At 36.0% G+C, this 19501-nt stretch overlaps 2 protein-coding genes across 3 annotated transcripts; one reads left to right on the forward strand and one right to left on the reverse strand.

Moving 5' to 3' along the window:
- Nucleotides 1-61: 61 nt before the first annotated feature.
- On the forward strand, nucleotides 62-7436 carry LOC140057524 (centrosomal protein of 72 kDa-like). Its single transcript, XM_072103222.1, has 14 exons — nucleotides 62-125; nucleotides 936-1101; nucleotides 1520-1674; nucleotides 1876-1937; nucleotides 2243-2351; nucleotides 2721-2855; nucleotides 3033-3275; nucleotides 3652-3825; nucleotides 4122-4339; nucleotides 4542-4668; nucleotides 5183-5394; nucleotides 5516-5648; nucleotides 6001-6115; nucleotides 6445-7436. The coding sequence occupies exons 1-14, from the start codon at nucleotides 62-64 to the stop codon at nucleotides 6653-6655; spliced, it is 2124 nt and encodes a 707-aa protein (XP_071959323.1). The 3' UTR covers nucleotides 6656-7436.
- Nucleotides 7437-9536: 2100 nt separating this feature from the next.
- On the reverse strand, nucleotides 9537-17705 carry LOC140057214 (tubulin polymerization-promoting protein family member 2-like). 2 transcript variants are annotated; one of them, XM_072102775.1, is made up of 4 exons: nucleotides 17614-17705; nucleotides 13090-13286; nucleotides 12150-12306; nucleotides 9537-11085 (listed from the first exon to the last, which is right to left on the reverse strand). In XM_072102775.1, the coding sequence occupies exons 2-4, from the start codon at nucleotides 13245-13247 to the stop codon at nucleotides 10906-10908; spliced, it is 495 nt and encodes a 164-aa protein (XP_071958876.1). In that variant the 5' UTR covers nucleotides 13248-13286; nucleotides 17614-17705; the 3' UTR covers nucleotides 9537-10905. The 2 variants fall into 2 exon arrangements, with proteins under 2 accessions (XP_071958876.1, XP_071958878.1); XM_072102777.1 differs by having other exon boundaries at nucleotides 13090-13266; nucleotides 17614-17671.
- Between the last annotated feature and the right edge of the window lie 1796 nt (nucleotides 17706-19501).

The raw sequence follows: 19501 nt of genomic DNA on the forward strand, positions 1-19501 counted from the left end.
CACGATGTAACCTTCCTCCATTGAAATGGTCGAGTCAACGTTTTTGTTTCAACTTTGAAAAATGGCGGTCGAGGCAACGGAGAAGTGGGTGCGAGAAAGAGTCAAATTAAACTACGAACATCTTGGTAAATGTTGAATATTACACAAGTTATTATTGACAATATGTCAATATTGTCTTTTGATTTATTAACTTGTTTGTTTTTATGACCTTACACGTTTTTTTCTTTCAAGTAAAAATGCTAGGCCTCTTTATTTTTTTAGGCTAGGAAGATCTCACACGATCAATCGCGGCTAACTCAGCAGGTTCACGAATCACGTCACACAGACCAACCATGGAGGTATAAACCTCCATGGACCAACTAGGCCTAGACCTTGATAGGAAGTGAGGCATACTAGTAGTAGTAGTACAATACATAGGTTAATGATGGCCTAGACCTACCTAGCAACTAAAATCATGAATTAATGGCTTTTTTAACATGTAAAATGTTTGTATTTAAAAAAATTTATAACATATAATAATTATTTAATTCAATATTATTTCATTATAAATTAATAATATTTTATTTTTATATAATAATTATTAATAATAATATATTTGTTATATTTTATATTAATTAATATAAATGATTATTTTTAATAAATATGATAGCATAGACTACAGCATAATTTAATACAATACCTCAATAATACAATGAGCTATACTATTATTACTAATATAATGTGCCTGCCTACTCCCTTAGTTTCTGTGTTTTGTTTGTTTGTAACTGGTTTTTGGCAATAAATAATAATAATAATAAGAAGGCAAAGAGTATTACTCGTACGTATAGAAATAGGCTGTCTCCTCTCATAGTTTTTATGTGCGAGTCGTATGTTCGTTTAAAAGTGCTGAGTATTGTTGCATTTGTTTTTTAACAATATTTTTGTTTTCTTTTAAGGTGATGTTCGGTCTTTGTCTCTTCCTGGAAGCTATCATGAGAAGATTACTGTCCTGGGTACTGCATTGCAGAGCTTTGAAAGGCTGAAGAACTTAGACCTATCAAGAAATTCACTGACAAGCTTAGAAGGCCTAGACCATCTGAGTGTACTTGAAACACTCAACCTGTATCTTTTGCAGAGATGATGATAGAAAGTCTACGTCATTATTAATGTTAGCCTTTGAATACTTTATTTCGTTTATATAGTTGTTGTTTCAAGCGGTTAAGACGGTGGAACCGTAATTAAGTAGCCATAACATCAGCAAGGATTCAAGGCTCACTCGCTCCATGGTTCTTGTGGTAGAACGAGTCTTCTAGGATAAGGACTATAAACCATAGGTCCAGTGACATCTAGCTCATGTACACTTTAAAGAACCTAGTACATCTTTCGAGACAAGTAGGGGGTTACCCAGGTGTACTAGTACACACACAGCCACTGATCATAACTGGGCCCTCTGGGAGACCAGTCTTTGACTGAAGAGGTTGTCCGGTATAAATAAATAAATTCAAAAATGCAAACGTTTTCTTTAATTAGTAACCTGTAGATATTATAATAACATTTCAAGCTTACAAGATCTGTTTTTACTTCGTCACAATAATCGTCTGCAAGAGTTGGATCTTAGACTGAATCCAGTCACTAAGAACGAACCAGATTACAGACTGTTCGTTGTGCACATGTTACCGAACCTCCGCAAGCTAGGTAAAAAAACGTTTCATTCTGAAATTTGACGTGCTAAATTAAAATATATATTTCAGAAATTATTAGTAGTTATTTTGTTGTGGTGAAACCAGCTTATTTGTCTTTGCATCTTTTATTTAATACTTCATTATTATGAGTGAATTAATCTATAATAACTTAACGAATGAATGAATAATATAATAAATTACTTTTTGTTACCAGATGATCGTTCTGTGCGAGATAGTGAAAGGAAAGCTGCTTTGCTTCACTTCAATTCAGAACAGGTAAACACCACTCTATACAATACAATACTGTCTGTAAAGCTCTGTCTGCACTATCAAACTAGTTTGACAAAAAAGTGTGATGTGCCCAAATATGGTAGTGATATGCTTAAATATGGTAGTGATATGACATCATCGTGTCCATATATGGCTACATCACATTTTTTGTCACATAAAGTTTGATAGTGTAGACAGAGCTATTTATGCCATGCAGTACTATTTTTGGAGTGTAAGAGGCGAGAAAAAACAAAGTAAAGAGCAGTTGCTTGTTGACGCTTAAAATAATTATTTGTTTTGAATTATTTTAGGCCAATGAGCTTACAGAACATTTTCGGGAAGACAACTTAAGAACAAAAACAGAAAGAGTTCAGCAACCGAGAGCCGAGTATATACGAGGGATGAGCAAGAAAACATCAGGTAAATGTTTACCAGTAAACTTGTCAATGAACATATGTGACTTTAGACTTTCTGAGCTCTAGAGTGTTAAGCTCTGTCTACACTATGATGTGCCCATATATGGACATGATGATGTCATATCACTACCATATCTGGGCATATCACTACCATATTTAAACACATCACACTTTTTTGTCACATAAAGTTTGATAGTGTAGACAGAGCTTAACACTCTAGAGCTCAGTAAGTCTAAAGTCACAAATGTTTCTAATGCCTTAAGTTGTTAGCCCCAAAATCTCTAGGAGCTTATTCCTTACTTAAAACTGATTATCAGCCTACCTTTTTCTCAGAAGAAGGAGATATTTCTCTTATATAACCTTACATTTTCAGTTGTAGAGGATGATGATTCAGAGTTGTTGGACCTGATCGCCAGAACTGGTGGTGATCTCCGACAAGCGAGGCATCTGTCTGGATCTGCTGCTATAGCGCCATCAATCGAACACCATGAACGAAATCCAAATACAGGTTATCCATTTTATTATTATATTATTCCAATGTCATTATAACTCAATGAATCTGTAATTTCTATGTCATCAACCAAAGTTTATTTTTAAAGTAATTGAATTTTATAAATTTTAAATAGTTTGTTTAAATTTTGAGAAACTAGTTTATAAATTCTACTGCCAATTTCTTTCTCACAAGGTATTCAATTTAGCAAAGAGACGCATGCAACTATAGATAATCAGAACTTCTCCAGCTATGGCACATACGTCGGGTTACCACCTGCTCCGTCACGCCTTGTGCCTGCTGTGGCTACTGAATGTAGAGACCTCCATGACAGGGAGTCCTACAGTAGGGAAGGGTTGTATGGTGGTTATGAAGATGTAGAGCATTGTAGAGAGATAGAAAGAGACAGCCATCTGTACTCAAAACATCCCATCCAAGGTATTTATTACATAAAAGTAAAATATGAACCTGTCAAACTTTTTTGTGACAAAAAAATGTTAGGTGCCCATATATGGACATGATGATCTCATATCACTGCCATAATTTTTTGGGCATATCACTACCATATTTGCGCACATCACACTTTTTTTGTCAAACTAGTTTGATAGTGTAGACAGAGCTTTAGGTGAGTATCACACCATTAGCCCAAGAGAGCCATATGGACTAACTTAACAATTAATTTTACCTCTGCTCTGCTTGTTTCAAAACACTATGGTACAACTGATACTGGAGTTTAGTAATTTTGTTAAAAATTATACTTTAGCGATAATTTGGCAAAAAATAATACTGAAAACTCTTTTTACAAAAATTTCAGGCACTACACAGGCTGTGAAGCCTCATAGTCCTAGTAGACAGCGTACCAGAGTGCAGTTTCAAGATGACATTGGGCCTAGAGAAACACAACTTGGCGATCCTAACCTTAAGTTTACAGATGAAACCGACGCTTACACGTCGTATAAAACTACTGGACATTTTACACCTAACCCTAGTAAGTTCAGCCAATTCTCGGTACTGTATCTATTTCTGAAGTATCACAGGAATATTAGGTAATACAACATCACATGTGTTTCACATGTATCTAGAGTAACCTAACCCTTAACCTGACCTTACATGATACAGCCACCACATGTGATATAAATGAGATGCTGTGTTACCAAATATTCCTATCATACTATGAAAAAGATAGTATGTTGAGATACAGCACTAGGAATCGAGTTTACATTTGTGTCATGGTCATTTATGTGCGTAATTGGTTTTCTTTTTATCATATTTATTTTTTTTTAGAATCCACTGAAACCGATTCCAGGCGTAATATTCCACCAAATCCAAGGATGTTTACAAGCATCCAGGACAAACAGACACACTTACAGCTGTCAGAGATGTCTGATAGGATACCAGATGACAGGGTAATGACATCACCACGTCACAGGCCCGTTGAGGGCAGGCTCTTAGCAGAGCAGCGTGATACCTACAAACCAGTTTCAATGCCGTCCAATGAGAACGTAAGACTTATGAGTTTATTGTGTCAATGAAGAGTTAGATTGAAATAAGATTTACTAAAAGCCTTACACTACCATATTTGTGCATATCACTACCATATTTGTGCATATCACTACCATATTTGGGCACATCACACTTTTTTTGTCAAACTAGTTTGATAGTGTGGACAGAGCTTAATACTAACAGAAAGAATTTTTACTACAGTCTTCGTCTTCGGAAAAAGAAAATTCAATCGATAGCGTATCAGATGAATTCCTTGTCAAGTTTCTGAATCTTGTTGACAGATATTGGAATGGTTCCAAGTCTCTACACAAGCATCAGAAGTTTCAAGGTAAATTTTACATTATTTCAAGGTAAATGTTCAGGGGCATAGCGCTTGGGGCACACCACTGACAGCTAAAATTACATAATAACAAAATATTAAAGATATACAATATTCTCCCCCTAAAAAATTTTTTTTCACATTTTGTAATGTCACATAATAGTTATGCACTTTGAACAAAAACTGTATCCAAAAAAAAATTAATTTAAAGCAAATTGTCTCTCAGACAATGGTTTTTGGTTAAAATTAAACGTTTCTTCTGTCTTTTTATAAGAAAATCTTTTTTTTTTTTACAGAAGTGAATAACTTTATTAAAACTGCAAAATGGCCTATTTAAAGTCTGATTTTATTAATTTTCATTTTTCATGTTTTTGGGGGACAATACATCTTTAATGTAATGTTAATTAGTTATTTTTGCCCTTGTGGTTAAAATAAAAATATTTAACATATTTACTACTCTGAAATCATTTTCAATTTATTCACCTAAAAAAACATTTATTCATAATAAATATTTTGCGGGCAGGTCAAGCAAGAACAATGCTATCAAACTTTGTGTCGGATGTCACAGCAGACAGCCAACATAAAGCCGACATGTACCAGAAGGATCTCGCTAAATTTGCTCAAGAGAATGTCGGCCTACGAGGGCAGCTCACAAACACCGTGAAAGAACACTCGCAGAATCAAATCAATCACGAAGGCCTGCAGAACGCTCTACAGTTGGCGCAGGAAGATGTGGTAAGATACTTGACTTTCATTTTCAGAGTATTGTGTTCAAATCATTTAAAAGTGCCAAGTTAGAAAATAAATGTATTCATATTTATTTATTATTACAAGTTCGTTTGATGATTTTCTTTAGGAAGTTTTAAAGGAAAAGTTAAACAAAGCAAAAGAAGAAAACCAAGTCTTAAAAGGTCAAGTGTCGTCAATAAGTATAGCACTACCAACAGTACAAGATTTAAAATCATCTGAATTACAAAACAAACATATAAGTAAGTGTGAACTTATGTATGGAAGGCAATAGCTGCCAAAAATACACATGCCATGGCTTAGTACAATGAACTCCTAACAGCTTAATACGGGACTTTATCTTACCCATATGGAAGGCAATAGGTGCCAAAAATACACATGCCAAGGCTTAGTACAATGAGCTCCTAACAACTTAATTATTATTAGACTTTGTTTACCTTACCCATATGAAAGGCAATCGCTGCCAAAAAAAATGCATGCTGAGGCTTAGTACAATGAGCACCTAACAGCTAAAAATAAAAAAGCAGTGTTATTGGTCAAATTACTTACATTATGCATAAATGTGTTTATAAAATTTAAATATCGATATTTTAGGTGTATTAGAAGATGAAAATGAAAACTTGCAGAGAGAAATAGACAAGATGAGGTTACAGCTAAAACACTACACACAACTACAGGAGCTTACAAACATGCTACAGGAAAGCCATAAGTTAGTATTATTTAAATGTATTCTAATTTATTCAAATTTATTTATTTTGTTCATGCAAATTTTAATGTCGCATAATAGTTATTCACTTTAACAAAAAAACGGGATCGAAAAAAATTATTTTCCTAAAAAAATTTTAATTTAAAGCAAAACAAACCGTAAATTGTCGGGTCAGTGGTTTTTTGGTTAAAATTAACCATTTCTTTTGTCTTTTTATAAGTGAAATAATTATTTTTGTTGATTTTTTTTTCTACAGAAGTGAATAACTTTATTAAAACTGTAAAATGGCCTATTAAAAGTCTGATTTTATTAATCTTTATTTATTTTTTTAGATCTTTAGTTACAACAAATGATCATTTACTTCAAGAACTTAATGAAACGAAAGATCGTCATAGCAACGAAGTAAAACAACTTCATTGGTCGTACAGTGAGCTTAAACGGACAATGGACATTATACCAAAATATTCCACCTCACAAGGACCATCGTCCAGTAGTTTCATGAGTGACCCGTCCAGGCGTTACAATGGCGATGTTCTTACCTGATAATGTTTGGCGAATTGGTCATTTTCTCTTTTTGGCAGTATAATTTTTGCTTCAACCCATAGCCGTCATGTGTTTATTTATATCATAAAGCTCTGTCTACACTATCAAACTGTATGTGAGAAAAAAATGTGATGTGCCCATTATATGGACACGATGATGTCATATCACCACCTTATTTAAGCATATCACTACCATATTTAAGCATGTCACTACCATATATGGGCACATCACATAAAGTTTATTATATTTATAGCCTTTGTGTGACCATGTCAAATGATTTTATATCATATTCTATATCTTATAAAACTTAAATCATCCAATGATGTGGGGTGCCTATAGCAAACAGTGCGAAAATGCATGTGAATTATTGACGTGATAAATTCTACCGGCGGGTCATTACCTTAGTTAAACTAGGGGCTAAAAAATAGACAAAAAAGGGTTACTTATTTTCGTAAAACTTAAAAAATTGGCCTCTCAAGCTACTAGTACACCTCCCATCGCCTATCCCCATCACTGACCACGACCAGACCCCTCCCCCACTCTCTCTCCCGTCTCCCCTTTCCGTCCCATCTCTTCCATCTCCTACAGTATAGTGTAAAGGCCCATTTACACTAGGACGATAACGATCGACGATAAATAGACAAATGTGCATTTTTCATACATAAAACAAAAGAAATAAAAACTTTTCATTCTAGAACTATAGAATAACCTTCTATTCTTCCTTTGATGAAAATGATATTTTCACACGTCCAATCAAATGACGTCATGATTAGTAAGAGCAATAATATCGTGACAATACGATTTTATTGTTTTTATTTATCATGACGTCATTTGATTGGAATTTTAAAAATATTACTTTTATCAAAGACAGCATAAATGATTATCCTATAGTTCTAGAACGAAAACCTTTCTAATTTATTTTGTTTATGTAAAAAAAATGCATTTTTATATATTTTGTTATCGTCCATCGTTATCGTCCTAGTGTAAATGGGCCTTAAGTGAGAGAGTGAGTTTGTTTTACTTGTTTAAGGCATTATATAATAATACACCCTCCTCTAATTTTAATTTAAAAACCGTATATTTTGTCCCAAGTCCCTTTACAAAAGGGCAACAATTTTCTGTGTGTATGTCATATACAGTAGTAGAAATTGTATTACTAACGATTGATGTGTGTCCTAATATATTCCTATATTTAATATATTTTTACGTGTAAATAATGCTAGCATGCCTTGTTTTATATTATCGTAAATCTTTTTACATTTTCAACATCCACTTTTATATCCTTAATACACGCATTATATATAATTTAATCAATTATGAAGTATTTAAATAAATTGTGAACATACTTTACTGTACTTGTGTTATATTAAAAGCTATCGTCGATGGAAAAAATGAAAAAAAAACCCGCACATTATAATTAAATATGTAAATGATGTTTGTAAGTCTACTTAATGTATGGAAGACCGTCGTCGCCTAATTAATAAAGTAATGAATGAGAATAATATTAAGGGAAATAACGCTTATATAATTGTGTTTTTAAACTATAGATATATTGATACTGATTTACAGACACAAAGAATATCTCACACTTGTTCCGGCACGGTTCCGGCGCCGGCAAATCAAATCGAACGTCAATGTTTCGTTTTCACGACGTTACACGCGGCTATGCGCCGATAATCGATATGTCCGTATCCGCGTGAAAACGAAACATTGACGTTCGATTTGCCGGACCGGAACAGGTGTGAAAGACCCTTGATAAACTTATAGATTCGAACCAGCGACCCGCATTTTACTATGGCGTGGAAACATGTCGCTAGACCACACATGCAACGAACAATCTTCTGTAAAATGCAGTTAATTTGCATAATACAGATGTTATATACGCATTCAGCATTTCTGTGGTTGTTCAAGTCGGTAATCCTTGGCCAAGAGACCTGCAATGACGTAGGCCTACCTATAGTATTGTACCGGTACATCAGTAGGCTCAACCTTAAGGTAAGACAATACTTTACAACTAAACCATGTGAAAATAGCTTGGCTTGGCCAAGGGTTTTCGATAGAGAATTCATCTCTTCTGTTTTTCGGTAGCCAGGCTTCGGAATGTATGTCTCCTTTCTAAGCCTCATAGTATTTACTTTGTGTGTCGTAGAGAAGACTGCTACCGAAGAATTGGTACGCGTGTTGAAATAGGTTGATTTCGAGCCGCGAAATAATAATAGTCTGCTAATGAATATGATTTCATATGTTGATTTCAGTTTCCATAGCAAAGATCGCAGCGATGGACGATGTTATTTGTTTGATTTTGCTTTCAATTATTAATTTGGTAAATGCATTGTTGTATGAGCATCTTCGATGTCTGTCTAATAGACATCATTCGATTAACTTCCATTTACTATTTTAAATTAAACCAAGACAATCTAACAACAGGACACTGAACTCGCCTTGCCAAGATAGGAGCTCGTAACAGTCCTTTGAGCTTGTGTGTCTGGACAGTACAATTATCCGCAGCGCAGTGTCTGTTTAAAGGGCGCGGAGAACTGATCGTATCGCAGGCAAAGATAATCCTATTGATCTCCGGAGCTCAGCATCCTGTTGTTCGATTGCCTTGTTTAAACTTGGTTCCCACTAGGATGCTATCCATCCACGATTGGTCGAAAAGTTGAACCCAATCAAAGGGTAGAATATTTAGCACGTCATTTTGGCCAGTATCTCTATTTGCAAACTCCTGAATCCGCCATCTCATGCATATTGTATTATTGCTACTGTTACTTTTATTTAAGACATCTTCGTTTTATCTAGATAACAAATAACTGTAACGATAACGATAACTGTAACGATAACGATAACTGTAACGATAACGATAACTGTAACGATAACGATAACTGTAACGATACAATTTTTGCAAGATTTTTATATTTTATTACCTAGTCTATTTACATCGTAAAACAATTGTTTCTGTATTTCAACATATGGAGAGCTATATAATTATTGTAATACGTAAGCTATTTTTTAAAATTACTATGTCAATTTCGTTCCGCTGACGGGAACGATTGTAAAATTTTTTATTATTTGTTACTGTTTTTATTTTAGTATTTATTTAGTTTAAACCAAGTATAAGATTTAACCGTGGTTCCAACTAGGACGCAACGCAAGCGAGTTAACCAATGACAAGCGACAGAGTGAATAACATCGCTTTTTTGATTGGTCAAATCACATTGAGCGTACGTCCTTGCGTTGTGTCTCTAGTAGGAACCAAGCTTAATCAATTAATATTGTAATTAATAGTTTTAAATCGTAAACAAAAAAATCACACAGCAGAATTGAACACTAAACACTAACTAAATACTCCATGAATAAATATCACTATTTTCAAGTCAAATATCTCATTTACAATTCAATCAAATTACTTACTAGATTATAAAAACATTTTTAGACTTAAGCTTGATTCCCACTAGGACGTAACGCAAGAACGTAAACGCAACTAAAGCTTGGTTCTCACTAGAACGTAACGCAAGGACGTAAACGCAACGCAAGCGTTTTAACCAATTATTTTATTTATTTTATTTTATTTTATGTCTTTAGGCAAGGTGGCCAAGGATTACCAATAGTGAATTAATCACTGTCCTATCAGATAGGTGACAAGAGAAGTTATAGACAGTTAGCAATCACAAGCGAATAAGCCATCGCTTGTGATTGGTCAATTCACTTGCGTTGCGTTATGTCCTTGCGTTGCGTCGCTAGTGGGAAAGCTTGGTTCCCATTAGAACGTAACGCAAGGACGTAAACGCAACGCAAGCGTTTTAACCAATGACAAGCAAAGTTATAGACAGTTAGCAATCACAAGCGAATAAGCCATCGCTTGTGATTGGTCAATTCACTTGCGTTGCCGTTACGTCCCTGTGTTGCGTTGCTAGTGGGAACCACGCTTTAAGCGAGTTGACCAATGACAAGCGACAGTTCAAGTAATCCATCGCTTGTGATTGAACTCACTTACGTTGCGTTACGTCCTTGTGTTGCGTCTCTAGTGGGAACCAAGCATTATAGAAATTCAGTGTTAGATATGAATAGAAGATTGAAAGACAGTGAAAGGAAAACGCACTACAGTAATAACCGACTACTGCGCATGCGTGATAAACAGTAACCTCCATGATTAGATAATTATAAGTTACGAAAGCTTAAAAGTGCCATTCAAAGTGTAAACTATTTTGAAAGTCAATTTGAGCCTCCGTAGGTGGTAATTGGTCACGTGCTCATTTTTTCTCATACGTATCCTTTTCTTTGTAGCCTTGTACATAGCCGTCGTTGGCCGGTCGATCTTTTCGACCGTCTAAGCCTTTTCCTTTACCCTCTGCGTCGAATCTTTCTTTATGACTGCCTGTGTACTGACTTGCGTCCGTCATTTTAGCTACACCGCCTGTTTTAGACGTTCCCTAATTAAAACAAAAATTAAATTAAAATTACACAAAACTGTATAATCATCGCATTGCTACATTCTCGGCATTTGACCAATCTTAAATCTCAATAATAAAACTAGAAATACAATATAATCTACTATTGCTAACATATATATCAAAGAATTTGGTGGTATCAGATCACTTATAAAACAAGAAATATTTCTTACAAAAAACGCTGCTCGCTTATTGACGTAACAGTTTTAAAGATACGTATATTAAACGTTTCTTTTCTCTTTTTATACGTGAATAAATAATATTTTTTTTGTTACAGAAGTGAATAACTTTGATATGAAACACAGACTCAATTTCTTTACTTTAGTTTATTTTATTGCTAAGGCCAAGTCACTTCATCACGCCTAGATACTTCAAGTGTGAAGTATCCTATTACAAACAAAAACTTTAATAGACTGTTTTGATAATAATTCAATGATTATCTGACAGCGAATTACAGTATTATAGTAAAATGGGACTCATAAATACCAGAAATGCTTTGGGATTTGTAATTTTAGCATGACATGTCCTAATAGACTCTTTTCCCAGACGTTTTTTGGGTCCAGCAGCTGGGACCTATAAATTATAGGCGAGTTTCCATTTTAGCAAAAACGTCAGTGTCTAGTACTATAACTGCTGCTTGCTTTCAGCTAAAAAATGAGTCATCTCTTGTGACGTAGAGCAGCAGCGTGATAACATAACTAAAGGTAAATATTTACAGTTTCCATAGCGACAATGAACAAGCCGGTAAAATTACACAAAACTGTATAATCATCCCATTGCTACATTCTCGGCATTTGCCCAACCTTATTTCTCAATAATAGAACTAGCTAGACTTGCCCCAAGTCTGTATTTATTGTCTTTTTTATGTTAGTCCACCAGACGACGTTTCGATTTTTGTCTGAAAATAGGAGTTTACAAGCACAAGTAGTATACGTATGAAACGCCATATGTGCCAAAATATTTATATTTTTTACTAATAAGGCAAAACTCCGTCTGGAACCCAGACTATGTCCAGGCATTTCCCTAACCACTCTCAGTGTACTCACTGTTGTTCCGGCTGTACTTGGTCCGCCTCCAGCGACAATTTTGGCGATGATTTGATCAACTTTGTTGTCGTCGCCAAGTTTGGATTTCGCAACATATTCTAATGCTTTTTGAAATTGTGTAAATGTCAACACCTTATTTCCTGGTCCTCCTTTTGATCTATAACACAGAAAATAAAAATAAATAAATAAATGCTAGCGCGTATCCATACCAATTCCATCACCCGTGCCAATTCCGCCACCGTGCACATTTTCCCGCATCCGTGCACATTTCCGGCACTCGCGCATATTTTCCACCACCCCTGCAAATTTCCCGGCACCTGTGTGCCAATTCCGCCACCCGTGCCAGTTCCGCCACCCGTGCACATTTTCCGGCACCCGTGCATATTTTCCACCACCCCTGCAAATTTTTCACCACCCGTGCAAATGTTCTGCCACCCGTGCAAATGTTCTGCCACCCGTGCCAATTCCGGCACCCGTTCACATTTTCCGGCACCTGTGCAAATTTTTCACCACCCGTGCAAATTTTCCACCACCCGTGCAAATGTTCTGCCACCCGTGCCAATTCTGGCACCCGTGCTCATTTTCCGGCACCCTTCAACATTTTCCGGCACCTGTGCACATTTTCCGGCACCCTTCAACATTTTCCGGCACCTGTGCACATTTTCCACCACCCGTGCAAAAATGTTCCGCCGCCCGTGCACATTTTCCACCACCCGTGCATACTTTCCACCATCCGTGCAAAAATGTTCCGGTACCCGTGCAAACATTTTCCGCCACCCGTGCAAACATTTTCCGCCACCCGTGCAAGCATTTTCCACCACCCGTGCACATTTTCCGCCACCCGTGTAGATTTTCTGCCACCCGTACATATTTTCCGTCTCTCATTCCATCCAATATATGACCACCCACACATGCATGAATATCACTCGACTATACTTACTTCGTAAATATCATGTCAACTTCAGTGCTGTTCAACTTCTTATCCAATAGCTTCTTCTCTTTCATCATTTTCATAAAGTTCTTGCTAGTGATGTCATCTGTTTTTCCTTGACGACCAAAGCTGGCGTATTCCTGGAACACTTGTTTTAGAGTGGCCATTTTGTTTGGTAAAGAATTACTAAAGTTGTTAACAAAAATCTGCAGTAAATAAAATTGAAAAACGATAGAATTTAACGGATGGGTGAAGTTAAGAAAAAAAGACATTCATTTTTATTTTTTTAAATGAGAATTAACAAGATCGTAGTAGTGCGTAAAATCGCTGAAAAACGAATTAATAACGGATATTATTATACAATTTAGGCTGAAACCAAACATGAACATCCCTTGAAAAACTTACTTGAAAAAACATTAATGTAGTTGCGTTTAATCAACTAGAAATAAGCAAATAATTTTCACCTGACTATCATCGCCGAAAGAATTCTCAAGAGGTCACTTGCACTTTTGACAAAAAGTACAACACAATCAATTAACAAAATGACTGATTCAAATATAGTATTTCAAATTAATTGTAAATAGCCTATGGGTATCTAACAAACGATAAAGCTAGTGGTTGACTAGACTTGGCCCAAGTTTGTAGTTATTGCCTTTTTTATGTAATTACTAATAGTCCTCGATTTTGTCTGTAATTGCGAGTACAGTATTATATTATACGTATGAAACGCCATATGTGACAAAATATTGTTCTTTACTAATTACGGGCTAGAAGCTAGTCTAGTGGTTGACATCCAGTTTACCATTATTTCATATAAGTTTAACGTTATTTTACCATGACTTAGGCTCCATAATTATCGTTGCATTCGTAAAAAAATAACGGATTATGAGCGTCTCTTTGGTTACGTTGATTCAGGACACAGTGTACGGATTAACTGTTACATTTTAAATAATGCTTTTGTTATTTTAATTCATTGTTCGCGAAATACAATAATCTACTATTGCCAACAATGAGGCGTATATATCAAAGCATTTGGTGGTATCAGCGTGCTATCAGATCACTTAATAAAATAACAAAACTTAAGGTAAATATTTACAGTTTCCATAGCGACGATGAACAAGCCGGTGAAGTGCATTCATGGAGTTAGTACTCCATTGCATTTATGTACGTGGTTCTCAAATAAGGATATTGAAGTACCGACAATTCCAAATGGCATTTGATATATTTAGGTCTACAGAGATTTTTTAAAGAATAACTAAAATATCGACTTTTTAAAATTCAATTATATGCAAGGATAATAATAGCATTGTAAATATTTTTTGTCTTTGTATTGTGATTTTAAAGTTTTATTATTTGTGTCTTTTTATAATTGTTTTTAATACATTTCTCTAAAAAACAGGACCATATATGTGAAGGTGCAATATACCTGATATGTTTTTATCCTGTCTAAATATGTTTTTAAATAAAATAAATTAATTAAATAAACTCCGGTTTCTTGGTTGTGCATTTGAAACAAGTTATAACATTATACAATGTTTTGGAAATCATATTAGGGTGTATTTACACTACGTGTAGTAGGCCTAGCAGGTCTAGTTGTTCAACACCTGATCGACCCATTCATGATCCTATATACACGTACGTCAGTCAATACATTTTGTTCTATAAAATCAATAGATTCTAGGTCAGCCCTAGACTAACTCTTTATCATGAATAGACCTTCGTGTGCGTTAAATTCTTTATATTGAGTTTTGGAGAAAAAAAACGACAAATCCATATAGGCCTAATAATGTACTACCTAAAGCAATTGGCTCGTTAATTCGCTTTATGTCCCCCCATTGTTGGAAAATGATTGGGCCACTACTATATACTTATAACACCTGAAGGTTGTAAATACCACCCGCATATAATACAATTGAATGCATAGAACCTTTGAATAATACATTGTCCCTTGAAAAGAGGTTGGATTGGCTGCGAGTATTACATTTTCCCCTTTTTGTTTCAGTTTAGTTTCGAGCCTAGTCTGTCTTACAATACTTTTAAAAGTAGTTTTAATATTTGAATTACCCTAACTCTGTCTGTCTTGTTTAATAAGAGCTAAATTGAAAATGATCGGGCGACCAACAGAGCGTGTTGTTTGCGTTTAGTAAGGCGAAACTTGTTTTTTCCACAGTTGTTGGAGCATGTCTTTAAAATAATATCTATTTAACGTATCATCGTCCTGCCGTGTAGAATTGCTCAGTGGGGTTGGTAGGCAATGACGTAGGCCTAACGACTATCAGCGCTCACTGGCTAAACGCAGGGGCCCCGGAGCTTATGGGGTGGGGGATCTCTGAGTAGTGTCCAGAGGAAAATACAGGCATTAGGCCTAAAATATCATGTCGAAAAGGGATTTTAAAAAACGCCCGAGGCCACTTGGGGTCTTCCTAAAACAGGGCATCGGGCCTGCGTTACGTCACTTGTGGTACTATAAGGATGATATAAGAAACAGTGGTGTGTTTAGTGAGCAAGAATTTTATAAATTGTGAAAGCAGGATTCTTAACGATCTTCTCCGACCATTCTTTTGACAAAAAGGATTCACGACAATGATGCAAATTAAATTGAACATCAACGAAGCAAACATAATGCGAAATCTTAATTCCAAGCGTAAACAAAACCATAGTAACAATGGCCCATCATTATTTTCATAATTCTGTGATGTTTGCCTAGACTAAAGGCAGGCATCCATGAAAAGGTATTTAATTGAATATTATAATGAAGCCTGGATGATGAAAAATGAGATCGAAAATTATCATTCTCTTCGGGGAAAGAGAGAGAGAGAGAAAATATGTAAAATTAGTGGTAAAATATTGATTAATTTGTGGTAATCCCCATATTACACATATAGACCAGTTTCTAATAAATTATCATAATTTATAACAACTGGTTTAATTATTATCTGGACCAAAGTGCATTTCATGCCAGTTAAAATAACTCTGCTTTGATGACTGCCATTTTCCAGATATTGTCCCAGCTAAACTTAATTGTGCATATGCGTTGTACGCGCACTTATGATTGGCTCCCACTAGGACGCAACGCAAGGACGTAACGCAACGTAAAGCTTGGTTCTCACTAGGACGCAACGCAAGGACGTAGACACAGTTGACCAATGACAAGCTACAGTTCGAATAATTCATCGCTTGTGATTGGTCAAATCCATTACGTTGCGTTACTTCGCTGTGTTGCTTCTCTAGTAGGAACCACGCATTGACCAGGCACAAGTGATGGATTATTCAAAGTGTCGCTTGTCATTGGTCAACTCGCTTGCGTTGCGTTTAAGCGTGGTTCCCACTAGCGACGCAACACAAGGACGTGACGTAACGCAACGCAAGTGAATTGACCAATCACAAGCGATGGCTTATTCGCTTGTGATTGCTAACTGTCTATAACTTCGCTTGTCATTGGTTAAAACGCTTGCGTTGCGTTTACGTCCTTGCGTTACGTTCTAGTGGGAACCAAGCTTTACGGTGCGTCCTAGTCAGAACTTAAATAACTTAGCACTGCCTTTCCTGTAGGCCTACCTCTACATAATTAATGCTTGAACAGCTAACAGATCGTTGAATGAATTCAGAGAGAGAATTTTGCGCTAAAGCTTGGTTCCCACTAGAACGTAACGCAAGGACGTAAACGCAACGCAAGCGTTTTAACCAATGACAAGCGAAGTTATAGACAGTTGGCAATCAAAACCGAATAAGCCATCGCTTGTGATTGGTAAATTCACTTGCGTTGCGTTACGTCCTTGCATTACGTCCTTGCGTTGCGTCGCTAGTGGGAACCACGCTTACCTTAGCACTTCCTTTCCTGTACCTCTATCTACATAATATTTAATGCACTAACAGATCGTTCTTCATGAATGAATTCATAAATGAACATTAAACCGGATGAATTCTAATCCAATTAAAATGCCTTGATATTGTGGGTATCGTCCGGTCGACACGACTGTACTTACAAAACTTGTTTGTACTTAGCTCGTTATGTTAATGATTGCATTATATGTTTATGAGATGTGATTTGTTTCGTAAATGATACGTAGGCCTATGCCTCATTGTATAGTAGAATTTATAGAGAGATCATAGATATTAGGCCTATAGTTCATTACAATATCTCTATAGTGAGATAACTCAGTTTTTGGAATTAATCATGACACCCATAATATACTTCAATATTTGTACCAATGCCCTTTTAATTATTTGAAAACCGCCGTAACTAACCGCCTAGGTCTATGCTCGTGATTAATGCATCGAGGAAAATGCAAAATAACCAGAACATTTTGAAACAACTAACATTGCAAGGTAGATGCAAACATCCTGTATGAGCCGATGTTGTATAGCTACAGCTATAACAATAATTTTGACGGCATATTAGAGCTAATCAAATAATGTTGACGGATTGTCCAACGGACTATGGGTGACTCTCCTCGTATCACTATGCTCTAAGACTATACTATAATCATATGTTTGATTCACAGACACATATTTATATAAGTAAATACTCACTTATTGCAGTCTCAGCTTGTTAGCTCCGATGTGTTCTCTGCCTGCTGGTTGTAAAGCCTCTGCTTCCGTATAATACAGTACGGTATTGATTATAATGACCTGCTGTGACGTCATTGAGTCGCGTCTTTTCTTCGGCGTTGCCCCATCCTTATCTCCATGTTCCATTGATTTTATTATTTACTAAAGTACTTCAAATGATTGTTACGATGAATTCTTCAACAAAAGTTTACAGGGTCATATTGTAGATAACCTTTAATGAGTAGTGATAGAGACGTAGTGTAAACTGCGGGCCTTTACGTTGCTTCATATTTAACTAACGTACAGTAGGCCTATAATATAGGCCTCCATTTAAAGTTAAAATTTTTTTACTTGCCGTGTGATTTTACAAAGCATCACGAAAAAGAAATATAAGTTAATAGAGTTTAATATTTGGCACCACATATACAAATTCTGATAAAAAAAAATTGATCACTGAAAATTATTTCTGGCAGTGAATAAAAGTGCTTTTACATATTTTGCTTGGTTCCCACTAGAGACCTAACGCAAGGACGTATACGCAATGCAAGCGAATTGACCAATGACAATCGACAGTTCGAATAATCCATCGTTTATGATTGGTCAAATAACTTAAGCTTGGTTCTCACTAGGACGAACGCAAGGGCAACGTAAGTGATTTAACCAATCACAAGCGATAGATTATTCGAACTCTCGCTTGTCATTGATCAACTCGCTTGCGTTGCGTCCAAGCTTGAAGCGTGGTTCCCACTAGCGACGCAACGCAAGGACGTAACGCAACGCAAGTGAATTGACCAATCACAAGCGATGGCTTATTCGCTTGTGATTGCTAACTGTCTATAACTTCGCTTTTCATTGGTTAAAACGCTTGCGTTGCGTTTACGTCCTTGCGTTACGTTCTAGTGGGAACCAAGCTTTACGCTGCGCTTACGTCCTTGCATTGCGTCCTAGTGGGAACAAAGCTTTACGCTGCGCTTACGTCCTTGTGTTGCGTCTCTAGTGGGAACCAAGCTTTACAATCGGACAGCATCAGTAGCAATTCACATATAAATAGAACTAATAAATACACTTCATTGAAATCTAAGGTATGAGGTAGTACACAGCCCTGAATTCACATTACAAAACTATAACGTATTGAACCAGAAAAAAACATACGTAATAAATCTAGTAATGTCCTTGACATTTCATACCAAAAACCATTCGTTTATACTCGATATGATTACTATGACATTACGGCTATGATGGCATAAACATGAAACAAGGACACTTATTATGTTATTATGCACCGTATTTATTCGAATATTTATTCATTGTTTATGTTTTATTTATTTTTATATTGTTCTGGATGGGGGGGGGGGGGGCGTTTATTCAAGGGAAGAGGAGGGGTGTTTATATTAAAGGGGGACCGGTTATATTTAAGGGGGGGCGTTTATATTCAAGGGGGGCGTTTATATTCAAGGGAGGCGTTTATTAAAAAAAAAGGGGAGGCGTTTATTCAAAGGGGGGGGGGGGGGCGTTTATTCAAAGGGGGGGGGAGGGGAGGCGTTTATTCAAAGGGGGAGGGGCGTTTATTCAAAGGGGTTATTCAAAAAAGGGGGTTATTCAAAAAAAAAGGGGGCGTTTATTTGAGGAGACGTTTATTTGAGGAGGCGTTTATTCAAAGTGAGGCGTTTATTCAAAGCGAGGCGTTTATTCAAAGCGAGGCGTTTATTCGAGGGAGGCGTTTATTCGAATAAATACGGTATTTCTTTTTTTTGCAAAAAGTATCTTTTGTTTGTTGGAAATAAAGTATTACATACAGACTCCGATCCTGTCGAGGAATCTAACTTCGTAGATTCACCATATTAGAGATAACTGACATATTAAATATTAA

This window comes from Antedon mediterranea, chromosome 8, assembly GCF_964355755.1.
Source record: "Antedon mediterranea chromosome 8, ecAntMedi1.1, whole genome shotgun sequence".
Classification (NCBI taxonomy): Eukaryota; Metazoa; Echinodermata; class Crinoidea; order Comatulida; family Antedonidae; genus Antedon; species Antedon mediterranea.

Excerpts from the sequence above, each read along its gene's own strand:
- LOC140057524 (XM_072103222.1), top strand. The coding sequence starts at position 62 with ATGGCGGTCGAGGCAACGGAGAAGTGGGTGCGAGAAAGAGTCAAATTA. Across the intron at positions 2,352-2,720 it reads GATGAGCAAGAAAACATCAG|TTGTAGAGGATGATGATTCA; the intron begins GTAAATGTTTAC and ends TTACATTTTCAG. Across the intron at positions 2,856-3,032 it reads TGAACGAAATCCAAATACAG|GTATTCAATTTAGCAAAGAG; the intron begins GTTATCCATTTT and ends CTTTCTCACAAG.
- LOC140057214 (XM_072102775.1), bottom strand. The coding sequence starts at position 13,247 with ATGGCCACTCTAAAACAAGTGTTCCAGGAATACGCCAGCTTTGGTCGT. Across the intron at positions 12,307-13,089 it reads GTTGACATGATATTTACGAA|ATCAAAAGGAGGACCAGGAA; the intron begins GTAAGTATAGTC and ends TCTGTGTTATAG. Across the intron at positions 11,086-12,149 it reads CAAGTACAGCCGGAACAACA|GGAACGTCTAAAACAGGCGG; the intron begins GTGAGTACACTG and ends TGTTTTAATTAG.